This window comes from Pieris brassicae, chromosome 10 (genome assembly GCF_905147105.1).
Source record: "Pieris brassicae chromosome 10, ilPieBrab1.1, whole genome shotgun sequence".
In the NCBI taxonomy this organism is placed as follows: Eukaryota; Metazoa; Arthropoda; class Insecta; order Lepidoptera; family Pieridae; genus Pieris; species Pieris brassicae.
In genome coordinates, this window is record NC_059674.1 from 13431544 (window position 1) to 13449731 (window position 18188).

The window sequence follows — 18188 nt, forward strand, 5'->3', positions numbered from 1 at the left end:
TGGGCGCTATCATCTTCAGTAGTTATGTTATGTCTGTTGCAGTAAAGTAGTTAATTCGGAGAGTTAATTGAATATCTAGACAGTTCATTAAATGTCGATATTCAATCAAGTCGCTAGCATTTTGATTAAAATATAGCAGCGTCGAAAACGTTTAACTATCTGTCTGACCGAAAGCCAGCGTGTTGATTAACAATGTAAAACAAGATGGTAAAACAAGACTCCGCCATTATTATTTCATTTGTTATTGTTATTTCGGCGTGATCGTGAAGAACTGAGAGCTTGGATATTCAGTGGTTTGCTTCATTGTAAATGGTTAGGTTAGTCTTGTTGCATAGGAACGTTTAGGAAACTCGTTAAACATTTCGTTCACTCAGTTGTCTGACGGAACTTTAGCGACTTGGTTGATTATCGGCTTTTAATTAACTGTCTAGAGATTCATTTAACTCTCTGATTTAACTACTTCACTGCGATATGTCTATATCTATATCAGTAGCATGGTAGATTTGGTTACGAGATTTGACTCCCGAGGAGACTTAACCACAAAATATATAGTAGCATATTTATTAATTAAAATATAGATAATTTAAAAGCTTTTTAATGAAATTAATGACACTGAAAGATAAGTTGTTCAACCGTTACAATAGTAAATTTAAATATAGTGGAATCTCGATAGCTCGAATGTCAAGGGAACGGCATAAAAATTCGAGTAAACGAATTTTCGACTTAACAAAAACTTCGAGAGATTTAACTGCTGAAATTTCCAAGTCCAAGTTTTGCAGTATATATTTTTTATGAATGTATTCATTCATTGCACGTGTACAAGACTAAAACAATATATTAGAAGCCCCGATTGTATTGCTATTATTTCGGGGAATTCCAAGTAAGACGTCCTTATATTTTACTAACGCCCATTTTACCTCTCACTCCACTTCAAGTAATATCGATCTGGACTTAACACTTGAGTATATATCATCTCTCCCTCGTCCTAGTTTTCCATCTTTCTCTTTCGATGAATTCTCTAGTCAGAAAGTTGAATCGAGTATTTCTTCTATTCATTCCAACGCTGTTGGTTCTGACCTGATTAGTCGTGCTATGATCATACCTATTCTCTCTCTTATACTTCCTGTAATCACACATATTTTTAATTTTTCCATTTCTATAGGTGAATTTCCTTCTTGCTGGAAGGATGGACTTATCATCCCTATCCCCAAAAAGGCTAATCCTAGTACTTTTTCTGATTTTCGACCCATCTCGATTCTGCCATTTCTATCCAAGGTACTTGAACGCCTCATACATGAGCAATTAAATAATTTCCTAAACAAAAATTCCATACTGAATCCACTTCAGTCTGGGTTTCGACCTGGACATAGCACTACTACTGCTCTGGTCAGAGTAGCCGATGATATTCGCGAAGGCATGGACCACAAACAACTCACAATTCTCACACTGCTAGATTTCAGCAACGCTTTTAATACTATTAATTTTAAAATTCTAATGGGGTTGCTTAGATCTATTAATATTTCTTCTCATGCTGTTAACTGGTTCTCTAACTATCTTAATGGGCGCCGCCAGTGTATTAAGACAAGCGATTGCATATCTCAGTGGAGTTTGATTGAATCTGGCGTTCCGCAAGGTGGCGTACTTTCTCCTCTTCTTTTTGCTATATATATTAACTCCTTAACTTTCCGACTTTCAACTAATTTTCATTTATACGCTGACGATCTTCAAATCTACGTACAATCAAGTCTCGATGATCTCCCGCAAGCCATACAATCTACCAACAATGAGCTGGCAAAGATAGTTGACTGGAGTAAAAAATTTGGTCTTCTAATCAATCCCAAAAAGAGTAAGGTATTAATTATTGGCAGCCCCTATTTCACGACGAGAATTGATTGGGCCAGGATATCCCCTATCCATATCGATGGTGTAATTTTAAATTTTAGCCGTACAGTAAAAAATTTGGGGGTTTTATTTGATCAAAATTTATCCTGGGAGCAGCATGTTAAAGAAGTTAGCCGAAAATTATACGGTGCCTCCAGTATCCTTCGACGTCTTAGTAATTTTCTTCCCTTTAGTACCAAAACCTCACTGGCGCAATCTCTCCTCCTGCCTTTACTGGACTACGCCGATTCCTGCTCCTCCGATCTTAACGAGGAATTGCTAAATAGACTGGATCGTCTCCAAAATTTCTGTATCAGATTTATATTCGGTCTAAGAAAGTACGATCATATCTCTGCGTTCCGTAAGCGGCTAGGCTGGTTGCCAATTCGTCAGCGACGCGATGCTCATGTTCTTCATCTCCTATATTCCATCCTGTTCAACCCTAAAACGCCTTCCTATCTCAAAAATGATTTCCATTTTTTGGGAGCCCATAACTATAGCTTACGCTCTTCCGAAAATTATACCCTTGAAATCCCATCTCATAACTCCTCCTTTCTTGGCGATTCCTTTAAGGTCTCCGCAGTTAGGCTATGGAATTCACTTCCCGTCCCTATTCGCTTAGCTCCTTCTTTATCTTCCTTTAAATTTCTTCTGTACAAACATTACCTGACCACATCGTATCCCGAACTTTCTTACTAACTACTAACTGACGTGAGACTTATCTTAAATTATCGTGATTTATGTGTCTTTTTACTCTTTAATGTATCTTTAATATTTTATTCCTGTTTAGTTTTGTTTAATAACTGTGTATTACATGTATTTTGCACTACTTGCCTATCTTATTTAATACATTTATTTTTTTCTTTACTCACAGTGGTTGCCTGGAAGAGATCGCTCGTAAGCGATAAGGCCGCCAGTTGCCCTCCTTTTGATTTAATTATGTTAATTTTTATTTTTATTTTGTAGTGTAACGAAGTGTAAATAAATAAAATAAATAAATAACGACTTACAAAGTCTCTGTTTTAAAATTCGTGTTACTGAGTATAAACAGTATTATCAAGTAGGGAAATAACATTTTGTTCGATTTACAAAGTCCAAATTTTTTTTTTCAATTTTTTTCGACTTAACGAGGTTCGAGTTATCGAGATTCCACTTTATATATTTTTTAATAATAGTTTTATTTCCAATCCCAAAAAGTTATACTTTTTAGTACGGACATTTGAAATATGTGGTCCGTGACCATTAAATATTAAGTTTATATAATATTAACGTCCTGACTATTTTTAAAGGGTATTGTAGAATTGGTATAACTTATTATATATTATGACGGTATTTTCAATTAACTTACCATTTTCAACAAGCAAATCGACCATAGCCAACTGTCCCCACTTGCTGGCCACATGCAGAGGTGTGATGTTGTGTTTAGCCGCTCTGCCCGAGTCAGCCCCAGCCACCAATAGAGCCTTGGCCACTCCCACGTTCCCATAGTGCGCAGCTATGTGGAGTGGAGTGAAGCCAGATTTCGAGCAAGCGTCGGGATTGTGTTCGTTCTGAAATTTGCGGTTAATTTTTATGAATTTTAAATAAAGCATCGAAACGTTATCTATAATGATAAATGTAGATATAGTAGATCTCAATATAAGTGGAAGGCCTCAATTCTTAAACTATATATGATAAATACGTTAGGAGGCCTACTATATCTTGGGACTGGAATGTGAAAGAATTCGATAGTAATACTATTTTGATATTTTCTTCTTTAAAAGAATTTAAAACCTAAGTAAGGACTGCGTGAGTATGTAGTATGTATTTTCTCAAGAAACATTGTGTAGAAGAGAGCATATTCCCGAATTTACAGTTACCATCATCACGACCAAAGGAGACAAAGTAACTGATGAGAAGATCGTAGTAGGTACAGTGAGTCACTTCTTTATACATAATTGAAATTTAACGAGTTTAGACTATAACATGACCTGCCTGAAACTTGAAGAATTAACAGTCATTATGCGACCAACCTAGTTATAATAATAAAATAGTGCCAAATAACCTCAAATACACAACGTCACACGACACTATTGACTAATTTCCTTTCGTAAGTATACCTTCTTGGATATATTCCATTTATCTTTAGTATAATTGTTTTTTGTTACAAATAATTTTAGCTGCAGGGTTACGAAATAAATAAATAAGCAAAAACTGTGATCTGTGAGTAAATTCTTCTGCACAAACATTACGTGTCCACATCTTATCCCTAGCTTTCTTACTAACTACTAACTCACGTGAGACTTATCTTAAGTTATCGTGATTTATGTGTCTTTTTACTTTCTATTTTTAATGTATCATCATTTTAGTTTAGTTCCTGCTTGGTTTTGTCTTAATAAATGTGTATAACATGTATTTTTGCACTACTTGCCTATCTTATGTAATTTAATACATTTTTTTTCCTTACTCACAATGGTTGCCTGGAAGAGTTGTCCTCTTTGATTTAACTATGTTCAATTTTTTTTATATTGTAATGTAACGAAGTGATAATAAATAAATATTAGGTCCTTACATATGAAATTGGCGTTTTGTATGGGAGGAACAAAAAGTCGAATATTTTTAAATATAATATATTTAATTCATCAAAGTATGAACCATTGTTCTCTATGCACTTTTGCCATCTCATAGGTAGTTCATTGATCTCTTTACTAAAAAAAACAGTCGGACGGGAATCAATAAAATCTGTGAAGGCGATTTGGACTGCCCCATCAGAGTTATTTTTTTTCCCTTGCAAGAAGTTATCCAAATTTCGAAAAAAAATGGTTATCTGTTGGAGCAAGGTCCGGGGAGTACGGAGGATGTCTTAGAAATTCCAATTGAAGCTCTTCTAATTTGGTAGCCGTCTGTAGTGCAGTGTGTGGTCTAGCGTTGTCGTGAAGTAGCAGTGGCGTGGAGCAATTGACCAGCCTAGGTTGTTTAGCCGCTAGCTTTTCCATCATGGTTTGCAATTGCTGATGATAGACATCAGCCGTAATAGTCTGGCCAGATTTGAGAAAACTGCAATGAACAATACCGGCACTAGTCCAGCAAACGCTTACAAGTAACTTTTTTGGGGTTAACTTTCGCTTGGGGCAGGATTTGGCTGGCTGGCCAGGATCCAACCATTGCGCTGAGCGCTTCCGATTATCGTAAAGAATCCATTTTTCATCACAGGTAATGATTTGGTTTAAAATACCTTCATTATTGTGCCGGTTCAGTAATGTAACGCAGCAGTCGACGCGCGTTGCCTGTTTGCTTCAGTCAATTCGTGAGGTACCTACCCACCTTTCAAGCTTTTTAATCTTCCCAATTCGCAGCCTGCAGCTAACTCGGACGTGGTTTGCGATGGATCCGCTTCCACAATAGCCTTCAATACTTCATTATCAACTTGGGTCTCAGGCCGTCCACGGGGCTTGTTCTGCAGGTCGAAATTTCCAGAACGAAAACGTTGGAACCAAAAACGAACTGTGTTTTCTTTTGCAACATGACCGCCATACACATCATTCACCCTTCGAGTCGTTTCCGCAGCACTAGTGCCACGGCGGAACTCGTACTCGCAAATAATCCGATACTTTAAGTTTTCCATTTTGTAAAATGAGTGACGCAAACAGAAAAAAACAAACGAATGACGATCATCGAAGCACAAATACATGAGTAAATAGCTGTACAAATTTGAATTTGGAATTCCTAACCAAAGAGGAGGTATTTGAGGTCAAAGTGGCCAGTACGACAAAACGCCAATTTCATATGTAAGGACCTAATATTTTTTTCTATTCATATTTTGGAATTAATTACGCTTATTTTTATATCATTGAAGACACATAGGTACCTCTAATAAAAGCGTGGCAGCTTTCACGTCGTTTTTCTTTGCGGCGATGTGCAGTGCCGGAAGACGCACCTTACCGCGCGTGTCAGACTCTAGTAATTCCGCCACAACTCTGTCATGGCCTTGTTGCATTGCTACGGCTAATGGTGTGAATCCATCCTGAAATTCGATGTAAAGTCCTTTAGAGCAAAAATAAAAATTACAATGTGTTTGAAATTTGGTAGGTATATAAATATTCTATCGATACTTAAAATCATTTTGTTTTCTTGTTTAATATTATACTGAGTTTGGTAGATATGAATATTTTATCGATTCTTAAAACCATTTTTTTCTTGTTTAATATTTAACCTATTCGTTGCGTAAGCATATTATGTACTGCAATAAGAAAACTTACATAGGAAAGCAGCGACAAATATTTTCAATAATGAACAAGCGTACTTAAAATATAGGCGCCATATTTAAAATCCAACCATGTTACAAAACAAATAAATGTTTTTGAAACTTTGAAAGTATCCAGAAAAATATACCTTAAAATGTATATATTACATATAAATTCATAAGGCTTACCTCCGTTGCCAGTGTCTGGCTTGCCCCAGCAGCCAGCAGCATTTTCACGCAGCCCGCGTGGTTTTCTTGTGCAGCCATATACAATGGCGTGAACCCTGCCGCTGACTGAGCATCTGCTCTTGCGCCGGACGCTAGCAGTGCCCGCGCAACCGATTCCTGCCCAGCGAGACATGCTATATGTAGTGCTGTATTTCCTGAAACAGGTTAAATAAATAGTTTAGTTAAGCCTATAGTGTATGTTACAAAAACACTTACGTCGTTTTTACGAGCAGGGATTTTTTCTGATCCAATGTATCATTTCTTTAAAATAAACCATTCTATGTATTCTCTTTCAAATTTTCAGCTGATTAATGAATTCCATACCGTAATGGGTTTGGGAAATGGGAAGGCATTTTTGGGCGAGGCAATTGTATAAATTCACCAAATAATGTGAGATTAAAGCTATGTATTATTATATAATTCTAAAAAAAATTCAGACGTTTAGCGTGCTTTTCAGCGTGCGTTGTCACGGTTACTGAAGACAAAAGGTGTAAAATGTCAAAAGTATCACAGCTGCAGAGAAAGTTGTGTTATCTGTATTGTAAATAATTATAAGTTTTTAATAATAATATATAGCTTTAATCCGTTCAAAAAGTGTTTTTCTTAATGTGTAAAAGCTATTTTAACAAAAGACAATACTATGTCCATATGTGTTTACCTTTCTTTGTAGAGGCGTCGACAGTAGCACCGCGCTTCAGAAGCTCATCTACGACTGAAATGTGGCCGTCTTTGGCGGCTAAGTGAAGCGCGTTTAATCCATTCTGAAATTGTTAATTTAATCAAACAACACTCTACATATCATGAAATTACCTTTTAATTCATTTGATGTTAATTATAACAACACTTTAGTACCACTAGCGGCAGTATACGTAGTAGCATTCATGATACGTGGCTTCATACTGAAGGCTTTATAAACGATAAGAGAGAAAAAGGCAGAGATCTCTTTTCCAAGCTCTACTGGGTTAGGCTTCTAAGAAATATGTATTGACTTTTTTTATACGTAACTAGAGGACCCCACAGATGTTGTCCTGCATAATATTTCAAATGTTTAGGATATTAAACGATGTACGAAAGTACCAACTGCAGCGCCATCTACTTAACCAATCAATGTCACAACCACGTACATTAGAATTATATATATAAAGATAAAGGAAATTAACAAATCTCCGTTGTATTTAAAACGTTGGTTATTTTTAGATTCGCCTAACACCGGGAAGCGATTGCAAGCGGATTTAACGCTTAACGCGATAGGGCGGAAGAAAACGTTTCAGTCAAGGACATGTCGTACTAATCCATGTTATAAATGATCTCATTTAAATATCTATTTACATGATAACATTCATGTGTTTCTATTGTATAATAGTAGTAGTAGTAGTATTAGTTATTATTTCACCGTATGAATTTTCTCAGTGTAACGAAATGGCCAAGCCAGATATTAAGGTGTAGTTTACGTGAATAGTTAGGATTTTTTTTGATTCAAAATAAAGAGTAGAACTAAGCATGGCTCTCGTTCGACAAATCTAATACGTTTATGAGGTAGTTACGGATGTCGCTCAATGTTTAGTTTGGAATTCATCCCTGGAATCGATACGATATCAACTTTTTGACATTGGTCTCGTTTTGGCAATGTTTTACAAATAAATGTTTGACTATTTACTTTAAATCTTCTTATATAACAAACTAGTATAGCTTTTAATAAAAATTCTAATATCATAACATTTTGTAGGCAATAAAAAAACAATTTGTTTTTTTATTTTAAGTTCAGTCATTCAAATATAACAAAAATCACGCTCGTATTTCACAACGCTCATTGACAAGAATTTTATTAATAAACAAAGGGTTATTGAGTTAACACAATTGATTTCAACTTCTCCGAAATAAATGTACTTGTTAAGAGACACACTGTGATTTGATTTTTAAATGTATATTTAATTTCCTTGATTTAAAGTTATCATAATTATAATAATAAACTTTATTCTACTATTTTTTTTGTAGTTGGTATACTGTGTCATATTTAAATAAATTCTTTATCACATTTAACGTACAATATTTAAATTTTGTAATTAGACCGAAAGATAGATAACCAATGGCGAGCAAAACACCGCAAGCAAGGAGCCTAATGAAAAAAAACCGGAATTCATGATAGTTTTTTGGAAGGGAAAACGTATTTAAATAATTTACTATTCATACTACGTTAATTCATACACTAAATGCAATACGATAACATCAGAACCAAAGTGCACGCTACGGAAGTTCTATCATCTGTATTCATCTAATAATGATGTGGTCATCCAATGTAACACTCACTGCATACTAGAGTAATAATTAAGAGTTTTATACGTAATAGCTTTAAAATATAATTTTATTAACACTTTGGGTAAGCCTCTTCCACAGAAGAACCGAATATTATCTCTTCTTGAAAATTGTATGCGTGTTTCGTGTCATGCATCGACTAAGTCGAGACTTGAATTAAGGCAACTAAGGGAACTAAGCTTGTCAACAGATATTTTATTTAAATCTATTAAACTCATGTACCCGCCTATGTGTAATTATGTGTATAATGGGTGCGATTTTATTTGAATATACTTACATACATATATAAAAAAAGGTCTGGGCCTCAGAACTTCTGTGTCTATTTCACGATCATTTGTTATTAATAGGCAAGCTTCTGTGCCTGACACGCACCATCGATTCTTTGAATTGTCGATCTCACGATGTGTTATCATCCGAACGAGCAATAAATACGCATATAGAAAGTTAATTGCACATCCGAGGATCAAACCAGAGAGCTCAGGCAGCAGAAATTTAAATTAAGCTTTGATTACGGTAAGAGTAGATGGAACCCTATTGATTGACTTGACTTGACTAGAAGAAAATACAATAGAAAAACAAGCAATAACAACCATGCCTCCGTAATGTTAACATGACGTCAGAGGGATGTTGCGGTGACCCACTTGTTAAGGTCATGCATTAATATTGTACTTTATAACCCGGAAGAGCCTGACATAATATTATAAAACTGAGAGAAAGTCATTTTATTCCTTCAACCTTTGGGTCAGTAGACGAACTTTTTAGAGTGCATCATCTTAAGCGTATTCTAACAAATCCAACCAAAAATTCGACGGCGTGTGTCACCTAATGTGGCAGGTTGATCACCTACTTTCCCATTTAAAAAAAACTAATATGACGAAACCTATAAAAATATGAAGCAAACCGCCAGTTGTAAACACCACTGGTAAATGGTATATATTTTTTTAGTTTATTAATTTGTTGGATTAAGTAACTACTTAAATTAATATTGTGTTTGTAACGAACGATCAGATAAATAAAAAAGTTCTGAGAAAGACGCATTCAACCGCAAAAGCGTTGATTGTGGAGCAAAGAAAAAAAACCATACAAGCCCTTACTAGGGCTAGAAATTCACTTATAAATTTACTTTAGGAATTACAATAACTATGAAGATGGGTTTTAGATATTAAATAATTTTAAATGTTCCAAAGTAGGTACTTACTGAATTGCATGTGTTAATATCATTAACAGCGCCAGAGTCCAATAAATCGATGACTGAATCTAACTGCCCGGCTCTCGCTGCTCGAAGAAATGCTGTGTTTGGATCTATCTGTGGACAAATTTAAAAAAAAACATTAGTGCAATTTATCCGTTTGTTAGGACTCCAACTGTCAAATAATGAATACTGGGATACTTTTCTGTATTTAAATCAATAATTTCTCCATATGCATGCTGATTACCGCAAACTACTGGGCTTTTTTAACTGGAAGCGCTTTACAAACATTACCTAGTATCTATGGAAGCTATTCAAGTTTATTACTACTACTAAAATATCTATACTTGCTAAATATAGTAAAGATGATACTCGCAATTGAATCTTTATAGAAAAAGATTCAACAATCTATATTACTATCAATATCACATCTAAAAGAATCAAAATTGGATCTGCTAGCCAATCATTCCGAACGGTTCGATATTATGTTAAAGGATTATAAAGGAATAAACCGAACTAGCAAATAAACTAAAAATTTGCGCAGTGGCACTCAAGGGAAGTTCATTCGCACTGCGATCGTGTTCGGAATTTTCACGGTCGTTCTAAAACTTTTTTGCTCACGAACTTGACGACAGAACTAAGTGATTTAGATACGATAGCTTTTGTGCTTATAAGAAATGCAAACCTTGAAACTGGAAGATTTTTTATAAAATCAAAAACTAAATACATTTTGAAAAACTTGTCGTGCTCCCCATTTCAACATTTAAAACTTTATTCAAATGAAATAATAATAATTTATTTGTTATATCGTAAAGTGGCTGGCTTGCTAGGTTACAATTGTGAAAAAGGGTTTATTTAAAATACTTCGGTAATATAACATAATATAGAGTTTAGTTATATTGGCAAAATTTCATTTAATAATTTTCTCGGGAAATACTCAAACCTGTTCTACATTACGTTATAAAAACCTTTATCGAAGTATAATCGTATCTTTACGCTGCATTGTGAATGCGATACGAAAGAAAATTCTCAAGAGACCGTGCCTACATTAAAATTTACTTCCTGATTTAAATGAATTGAAAATCGTATAGCTTTATTTTTTGTTAGACATACTGTGGTAAAAAAAAATAATTCATATTTCTGCCTTTTGCAGGCCAATTGATACCATAAGAGTTAAATCTCGACCACATAGCCTGAAACCCGGTAGCATGCGGAAGAAACTTCAAGGACCTCTTTGGTACGCTCTGGTTTCAAAGTACTACAGGTAATTTTACTGGGTATAACCCACCCCTGTCTGAGCCTGGAGTGACAATCCTACATGTTCCTGTGACTTCTGGTGGCGCGGGAGTATATGTTTTATTGAAGTGTAGAAGACATCATTTAATATTTGAAATAATAGTTTTGATTCACTATAGTTCCTTAAATCACCTTGGATTAATCAGAGATTTTACGTTGAGTATAATGAGATTTATAACAAGATAAATCTATTCATAAGTCCGCAAGCAATTCCATCCTCACTTATCTGATAGATAGTACTTGTCCAATTAGTTAGAGTTGACAAGTTGGAGAAAGCTGGAAGCTTAGATTTCATTAGCACTAGAAACTTAGGTTTTGACTATTTCACCAGGAATGCATAAATAAACATCTTCGTAGCAGAAGGTAATGAATCATTTCTAAACTATTCTTAATTAGGTAAAAATAAAATAAAAAATCCTGCTGTTTCTATTATACGAGAACAAATTTAAAATTTAATCCAATAATTGTATTACAAAACTACATTTAAACTGAAAACACAAGTTAGTGTATTTTTAATAATTATAGTTCTTATTTTGTTCAAAAGCTGAGTTCCGATTGGAGAAGGAATTCAGATTTCAACTAGACAGACAGTATTTATGGTAGATCTTAGAAATTTCACCTAATCATTTAGATTTAATTTTATTATAGTTAGTTTTAGTCACACTCAACAAGACATTCCCAAATTCTTGACATGAATTGAACCCAAAATCTTCAAACATTTTCAATACATTTTTACAACTGCACCAACACTAATAATATTATTATCATACCACCTTAATTTTAACAAAATATTTTTTATATGTAAGATAACAAACCACAAGTGTGATGGAGTACACCCGCCTATCGAGCGGCAAAATGCGCGCACCGCACCACACCGACATAGCGGCACTGCGCCGGCGCAGCCGTCACGCTACAGTAATCGCCGGAGGTCTAATCATTACTTAGTATTTGCACCCGAAATGATACAAATCCATGTACACACAAGTAAAAAAACTGTCTCTATAGCATTCTACAGATTTTAAGGGATTCTATAGATCTATTAGTGAGCGGATCAAACGACTTAACCTACGCTAAGAAAACAGAAAATTCTCGAGTCGCAAATAGACAAAAAGGTCACACAACCAAGTTATAATTATGTTGAAATGCATTATGGGTTTGCTGTAATGACTTGTTTCACGTTTAAAGTCATAAATGCAGTGATAACGGCAATCTGATTAAACAAAAATTTATTTACCCCATATATTTTGTATACAAGTTCAGTTTTTCAGGCATCAAAACGAGTAAGATGTTCTCAAAATTTTATGAATGTTTATCTCATATTTTATTAATATGAAAATAGAAATTGTTAATGCTTAATTGTCAAACAACACAGAATCTTTCTTGGTCGTCGTTTACCTTCCTGTAATTAGTATTAAGGACAAGCAATTTAAAAAAAAGGATATTATGTGTTAATCACACCGTTAGCGTATCATTGTGATTCGGGTAATATAAATTAAACGCATTCCTAAGTCGTGATCGATGACCGATTATTCTCGCACCAAAGAGGTGCCCAACAGTATGCTAAGCCGTGAAGAAACATTCGTCACTGAGAAAATAAATCCTAGCTTCCAGATTACACTTTGCCTGCATTAAGAAGTCCGAGGTTTTATCATGTGGTGCAAAGTAAGTTTGACTATTAACTAAACTATGAGTGAACAGACAAAAATGTACAGGGGATAAGGCAAAAATACATTGTAATTTCTATTTTGCGGTGGATTACGCTTAAAAAACGGCTTGTCTAGTTTCCCCTTATTATAGGAAATTAATAGTATGACGGACAAAAAGCTAGTATCATTATGTACAGATATTAAAGACCGTTAGAAAGTAGATATATTACGGAAATAGGGCTTCATTACATGACATATTCAGGTTAATCTCTCACTAACATTTACTTAAAATAATACGGTTTTTTGTCATTTGTAAAAAATAAAAAACATAGAAAACAAATAAAAAAGGTAGTAACGTCAAGGACAGTAAAAAAAATCACGTGTATTACTTTTTAAATCCAGAGCAGATAAAATAACGACTACCTTTAGATGTGATCAAAACCAAATTCACAAATGTTCCATATTCAAAATACTACTTTGTTCGTAATTTGCGTTTGGTCGATCAACTATATTGTTTTGTTACAGAGAAACTAGAATTCTTTACAAATTCTTACCCATGAAATATGATCCAAAAAAATTCTAGATATACAAAACACACAATCATTTCGATAATCTATAATAACAGTGAAATTAGTTGTCTATTACAGTCGTGCCTTCTTTATCACGCCTTGATCTGTTATTGCACTTGGTGGATCAATCACTTTTTGAATAGAAGATATAACTTTCACTTTATGGCAATATTCATTTCTCTTATGTTTTTTTTATAATATTTTGGGAATTAATAACTTACCATTTTGCTCGTAAATTGCTCGTAACTCGTAAAACTCATATATAACTCGGGACTTATATTAACGAATAAATAAAAATACGAAGTCATAAAATCCCTTTTTTTAATGAAATTTTCTTAATATGAATAATGTAGTATAAGTAATTGTTAATATAGTTTTTCTACTACCGATAGTGACTCTGTTTATTAACCATTGTTTCACGAGCAGTGTTGGCCGTGTGGCTTGAGCGAAGTACTTCCATCTTTGAAGTCGTAGGTTTGTGCTGGGTTTTGGCATTTAGCACTAGCACGTGAAGGAACTGTGTAGAAGCCGAAAATACCTTTTGTCCAAAAAGTGGACGGCGAGTGTCAGGCAGAGAAGACTCATCCTACTTCCCTATTAGAGAAAACACATGATCACTAAACAGATAGAGAAATATAAGACTCAGAGCTATACTTGTAGGGCCACTCGTTCTTATAAAATAGTTTATAACTATTCATCTTAAGTAGTATCAAATGTACTAACAATTAATCGAAAGCCGTTACTCCAAAATTCCCACTGTAGGGCAAGATCCACAGAAGAGGAAAAACAGTACACAATTCACACGATTTGGTATGCAAGAAAAAACTACAATTTGTTACGAAGCATTACATTGGTCGCTATCACTCTTGGCAACGAAAATGTGTATTAAATAAAATTGAAGTTTTAGTTTATCACGAAATAGACTACGATTATTTGATAGGATTTTTATCATAATTAAAATGCCCTACTGTGAACACTGTGCTAGCAGAATGCTTCGTCACGGTCGTGAAAGTAATTACGATACTATCTATCTACGACTTATTTTTGAAGGGATAGTTTATTTGATAGACATTTCTCTTTATACTTACATTTCTCACACTTTTACTTTAATAGCTTAAAGCTCTTTAATAAGTTTTATAATAGTTTTCAGGCACTAAAAGAGTACTGTAGGGTATGTAGAGAAAAAAATAGAATAGCATTTATACATAACATAGTACAGTTGGTTTTAATTGCAACCCTAATCATCGCTCAAAGCTTCATGTAATAATAATATAATAAATTTTACTACTATTATAAATACATTTAAATTTTATCTAACAGAAAAACCTTCAATTTTACCTATTCAAAGTACAAATAGTAAAAAAATGGCAATAGTATTATTCCCATAAGATTCGAATCGTGATCAATAAATGATTTCAATTAAAGCTATAATTAGATCCAGCCCACATTCAAAGGTACATAAAAAGTACATAGTTCAAGGTGTTAGCAATTGAACACGCGACGATTGCAAATCTAGTACATATCATGTAGGATCATGTCCCGTATCCTTGGATATGGACTTCCGAAATGGACGGGTTTTTTTTTTATTTATTCCGTCATTATACCTGATTTCTTTGGATTTTAGAAGGATTAGGCATACAGACCACGTATCAGAAGCATCCAGATAGCGAGCGTTGTATAAGAAAACAGAGCAATGTAACGAGCTTTCCAAAGCCATATCGTTATATTGTATTATATAGTTCTGTATACAATGAATATTAACTTCCGGTCAGGTTGGGAACCGCTATACTGACCGCGCGATGTCTCATGGGTATCGATTGTCACCTGCGAAGATCCGATGACACTTGCACTCTAGTATATATGATTAGGTTTGCAAACGGTAACTACGGCGCGGCGGAACGAGTGTCAGTGTATTGAGAAGAGATTTTATTTAATATTTATTTGTGGCATTACAAAACGCTTTGTTGCTCGACATTTTTGACGTTTAAGATTGGTCTACAGACGTTAGGCGTTGGCTAGGTAAAAAAAAGATGAAGTGTAAATAGATAGTCCAAGACTTTAAGGCAGTTAATAATATAAACTGCCCTATTTTATTTGAAACTAGCGGCTCCACAAACGTTGTCCTGTCTTAACTTTGAATATTAATTTCGAATTGGTATAATTAACATAAAAAATATTTCAAACTTCCCAAAACTCCATATTTAATTGAACTTTTAATATGAGGCGTGATAGCTCTGAACTAATGATGTGCACTAAGAAATTCATGTTTTGTTAGAAATCATAAATTAATTATTTTATATGTATTTTATGAATAATAACTCTGATTTCAACGAACGAAGCATTTGTTTTAAACGATATTCAGTTTTCTTACATTCCTTTTCACGATATTTGCAGCACGCATTCTGTCAATGTTATGTGAAACGCCATAAGGTTACATGAAAAAAGTTTGAATGAAACGAAAAAAAAAATTACTAATCAGGATTACTTAATATGGTGTTTAAGTAATCTTACATTTTCTAATGTTCCCCGCTATTTTCTTATTTTTTTTAATTCATTAGAACCTTCTCCTGGCAATAACAAACAACAACAAAAAAGACAACGAAATCGGTCCAGCCATTGACGCGTGATGCCGGGGGACCAAGGGAAATAGGGATTTATTTTTATACATAGATAGATAACTTATTGTAAGATACTCGACCATACTATAAATTAACGCAATACAAATATTGAATTCAATTAAAAAGTTTTACAATTGTTTGCAACTGAAAGTAGAACGATGAAACAAAAAGAGTGTAAATGTGTTTTATTTCATACAAATACAAAAACTTTATCATTGATATATGAGACAGAGTAATAATAATAATTTATCATAATATTTTTAATATCTTCAACTAACAAGAAGTTAATTAATGGAATAAGAGAGTTTTTATTCAAATTTTTAAATAATTTTTTTTACCGTCAAATTAATTATCTTTATAAAGTTCCTTATGATAAACAAGGAGCAAATATCATTCGTACGTATATTTCAGAAACCTGCAGAACCTTGTACAAGCGCCTTTGCTGGTGCAATTTTACAAGGCGCTAAACTTATGTCGCAAAGTATGCAAGTTATTTTATATTGTCTTTTAAAAAATTATATATTTTGAGAGCGCCCTTTGAAATATTTTGGTGACAGCCAAGTAAACCTGAGTTGGGCCCATTTTTGATTATTCTGTGTTTGTATGAGTGTATTTAAATAATATCATAACTATATAAGATGCATATACATTTTTAATAAATAATACAAAAATTCTGTCTCTGAAAGTTTGATTCAGTAATTCTTCCGTACTGTGTGATATTTGAATTATTCAACTATATCTTAACTCAATAGGTACTTTTTTTATAGCCGTTTCAATAACTTTATTTAGCATAATTTGTATCGCTATAACTGATAACAAGATCACGCGAACATGATAAAAATATTTGGATAAGATTTTAATCTTATCAGTCACAGATCTGATATTTCTATAAAAAATCGACTTTACATTGCGGTAAATTATATAATTAAAAATAATACTAGCATAGACTTTTAAATATTCCTTCTCAGTATATGAGCCAAGGTTGTGGACGTTAGCTCAGCCAGGCTTTTCATAATTTTATAAGCGTAGCAACTGCCAAAATCGTTGGGACTTTTATCAGTTGAAGTCAGCATAATAGTGTTTTAACTTTATAACATTAGAGTATATATTACTTATTTAAATATGGAATGGAGAGTGTACTTGCATCTCTCTAGGCACACACACTATCAAATACCCAGCATACATGGCAAGTCGCAATAGGTATAGATAAGCAGCCGAGTTAGACAACAATTTTATCATCTTATTTATTTATATAATAAATAAAATCATGTACGCTTAGTACATAGATTTTATGAGAAATATAAGATTTTGTAGCAATACAGCTCTGCAGTCGATGTAATGCGTACTAGAGTTAGATGCGGATCAATAAGTGAAAATTTACTGAAACGACGTTATTTTCGAGATGTATTTGAGATACTAAAGTCGACTTTATCACCAAATGTATATCAAATGGCATTTTTACTACTTACTAAAAGGACATAGAAAAATTATACCACTGGTATCATACAATTTAAATGTATTGAAATTACCTCGTAGGACAATGGCGTTTTATTTTTTTTATAAAATAGGGGGCAAACGGGCAGGAGGCTCACCTGATGTTAAGTGATACCGCCGCCCATGGACACTCTCAATGCCAGAGGGCTCGTTGCCAGCCTTTTAAGAATTTGTACGCTCTTTTCTTGAAGGACCCTAAGTCGAATTGGTTCGGAAATACTTCAGTGGGCAGCTGGTTCCACATAGCGGTGGTGCGCGGCAAAAATTGCCTTGAAAAACGCTCAGTCGTGGAACGGCGGACGTCGAGGTGATACGGGTGGAATTTTGTATTCTGCCTCGACGTCCGATGATGAAACTCAGCTGCAGGTATTAATCCGAACAACTCCTCTGAACACTCTCCATGGTAAATGTGGTAGAAGATGCAGAGTGACCCCACATCTCTACGCAACGCCAAAGGATCGAGCCGCTCGGAGAGGGATTGGTCATCGACGATTCGAACCGCTCTTCGTTGGATACGGTCAAGTGGAAGGAGCTGGTACTGGGGAGCCCCCGCCCAGAGGTGAGAACAGTATTCCATGTGGGGCCGTATTTGCGCTTTATAGAGTTGCAAGCGGTGGCCCGGAGTGAAGTACCGTCTCGCCTTGCTGAGCACACCAAGCTTTTTGGAGGCTAATTTAGCCTTTCCCTCCAAATGACCGCGAAACTGAACGTCGTTTGATATGTCAACGCCAA

At 34.4% G+C, this 18188-nt stretch overlaps 1 protein-coding gene across 4 annotated transcripts in view; it reads right to left on the bottom strand.

Moving 5' to 3' along the window:
* The window catches only part of LOC123714971 (ankyrin-3-like), a 105255-nt gene that overhangs the window by 56127 nt on the left and 30940 nt on the right, over nt 1-18188 (bottom strand). For 3 of the 4 annotated variants that reach the window (XM_045669688.1, XM_045669685.1, XM_045669686.1), the window contains exons 2-6: nt 9843-9950; nt 6990-7092; nt 6293-6486; nt 5729-5884; nt 3230-3431 (exon numbers count right to left, since the gene is read on the bottom strand). In XM_045669688.1, the coding sequence (XP_045525644.1) occupies nt 3230-3431; nt 5729-5884; nt 6293-6486; nt 6990-7092; nt 9843-9950 (763 nt within the window). Of the gene's footprint in view, nt 1-3229; nt 3432-5728; nt 5885-6292; nt 6487-6989; nt 7093-9842; nt 9951-11944; nt 12011-18188 lie in introns of those variants that run through there. The other variant, XM_045669687.1, reaches the window with a different exon arrangement.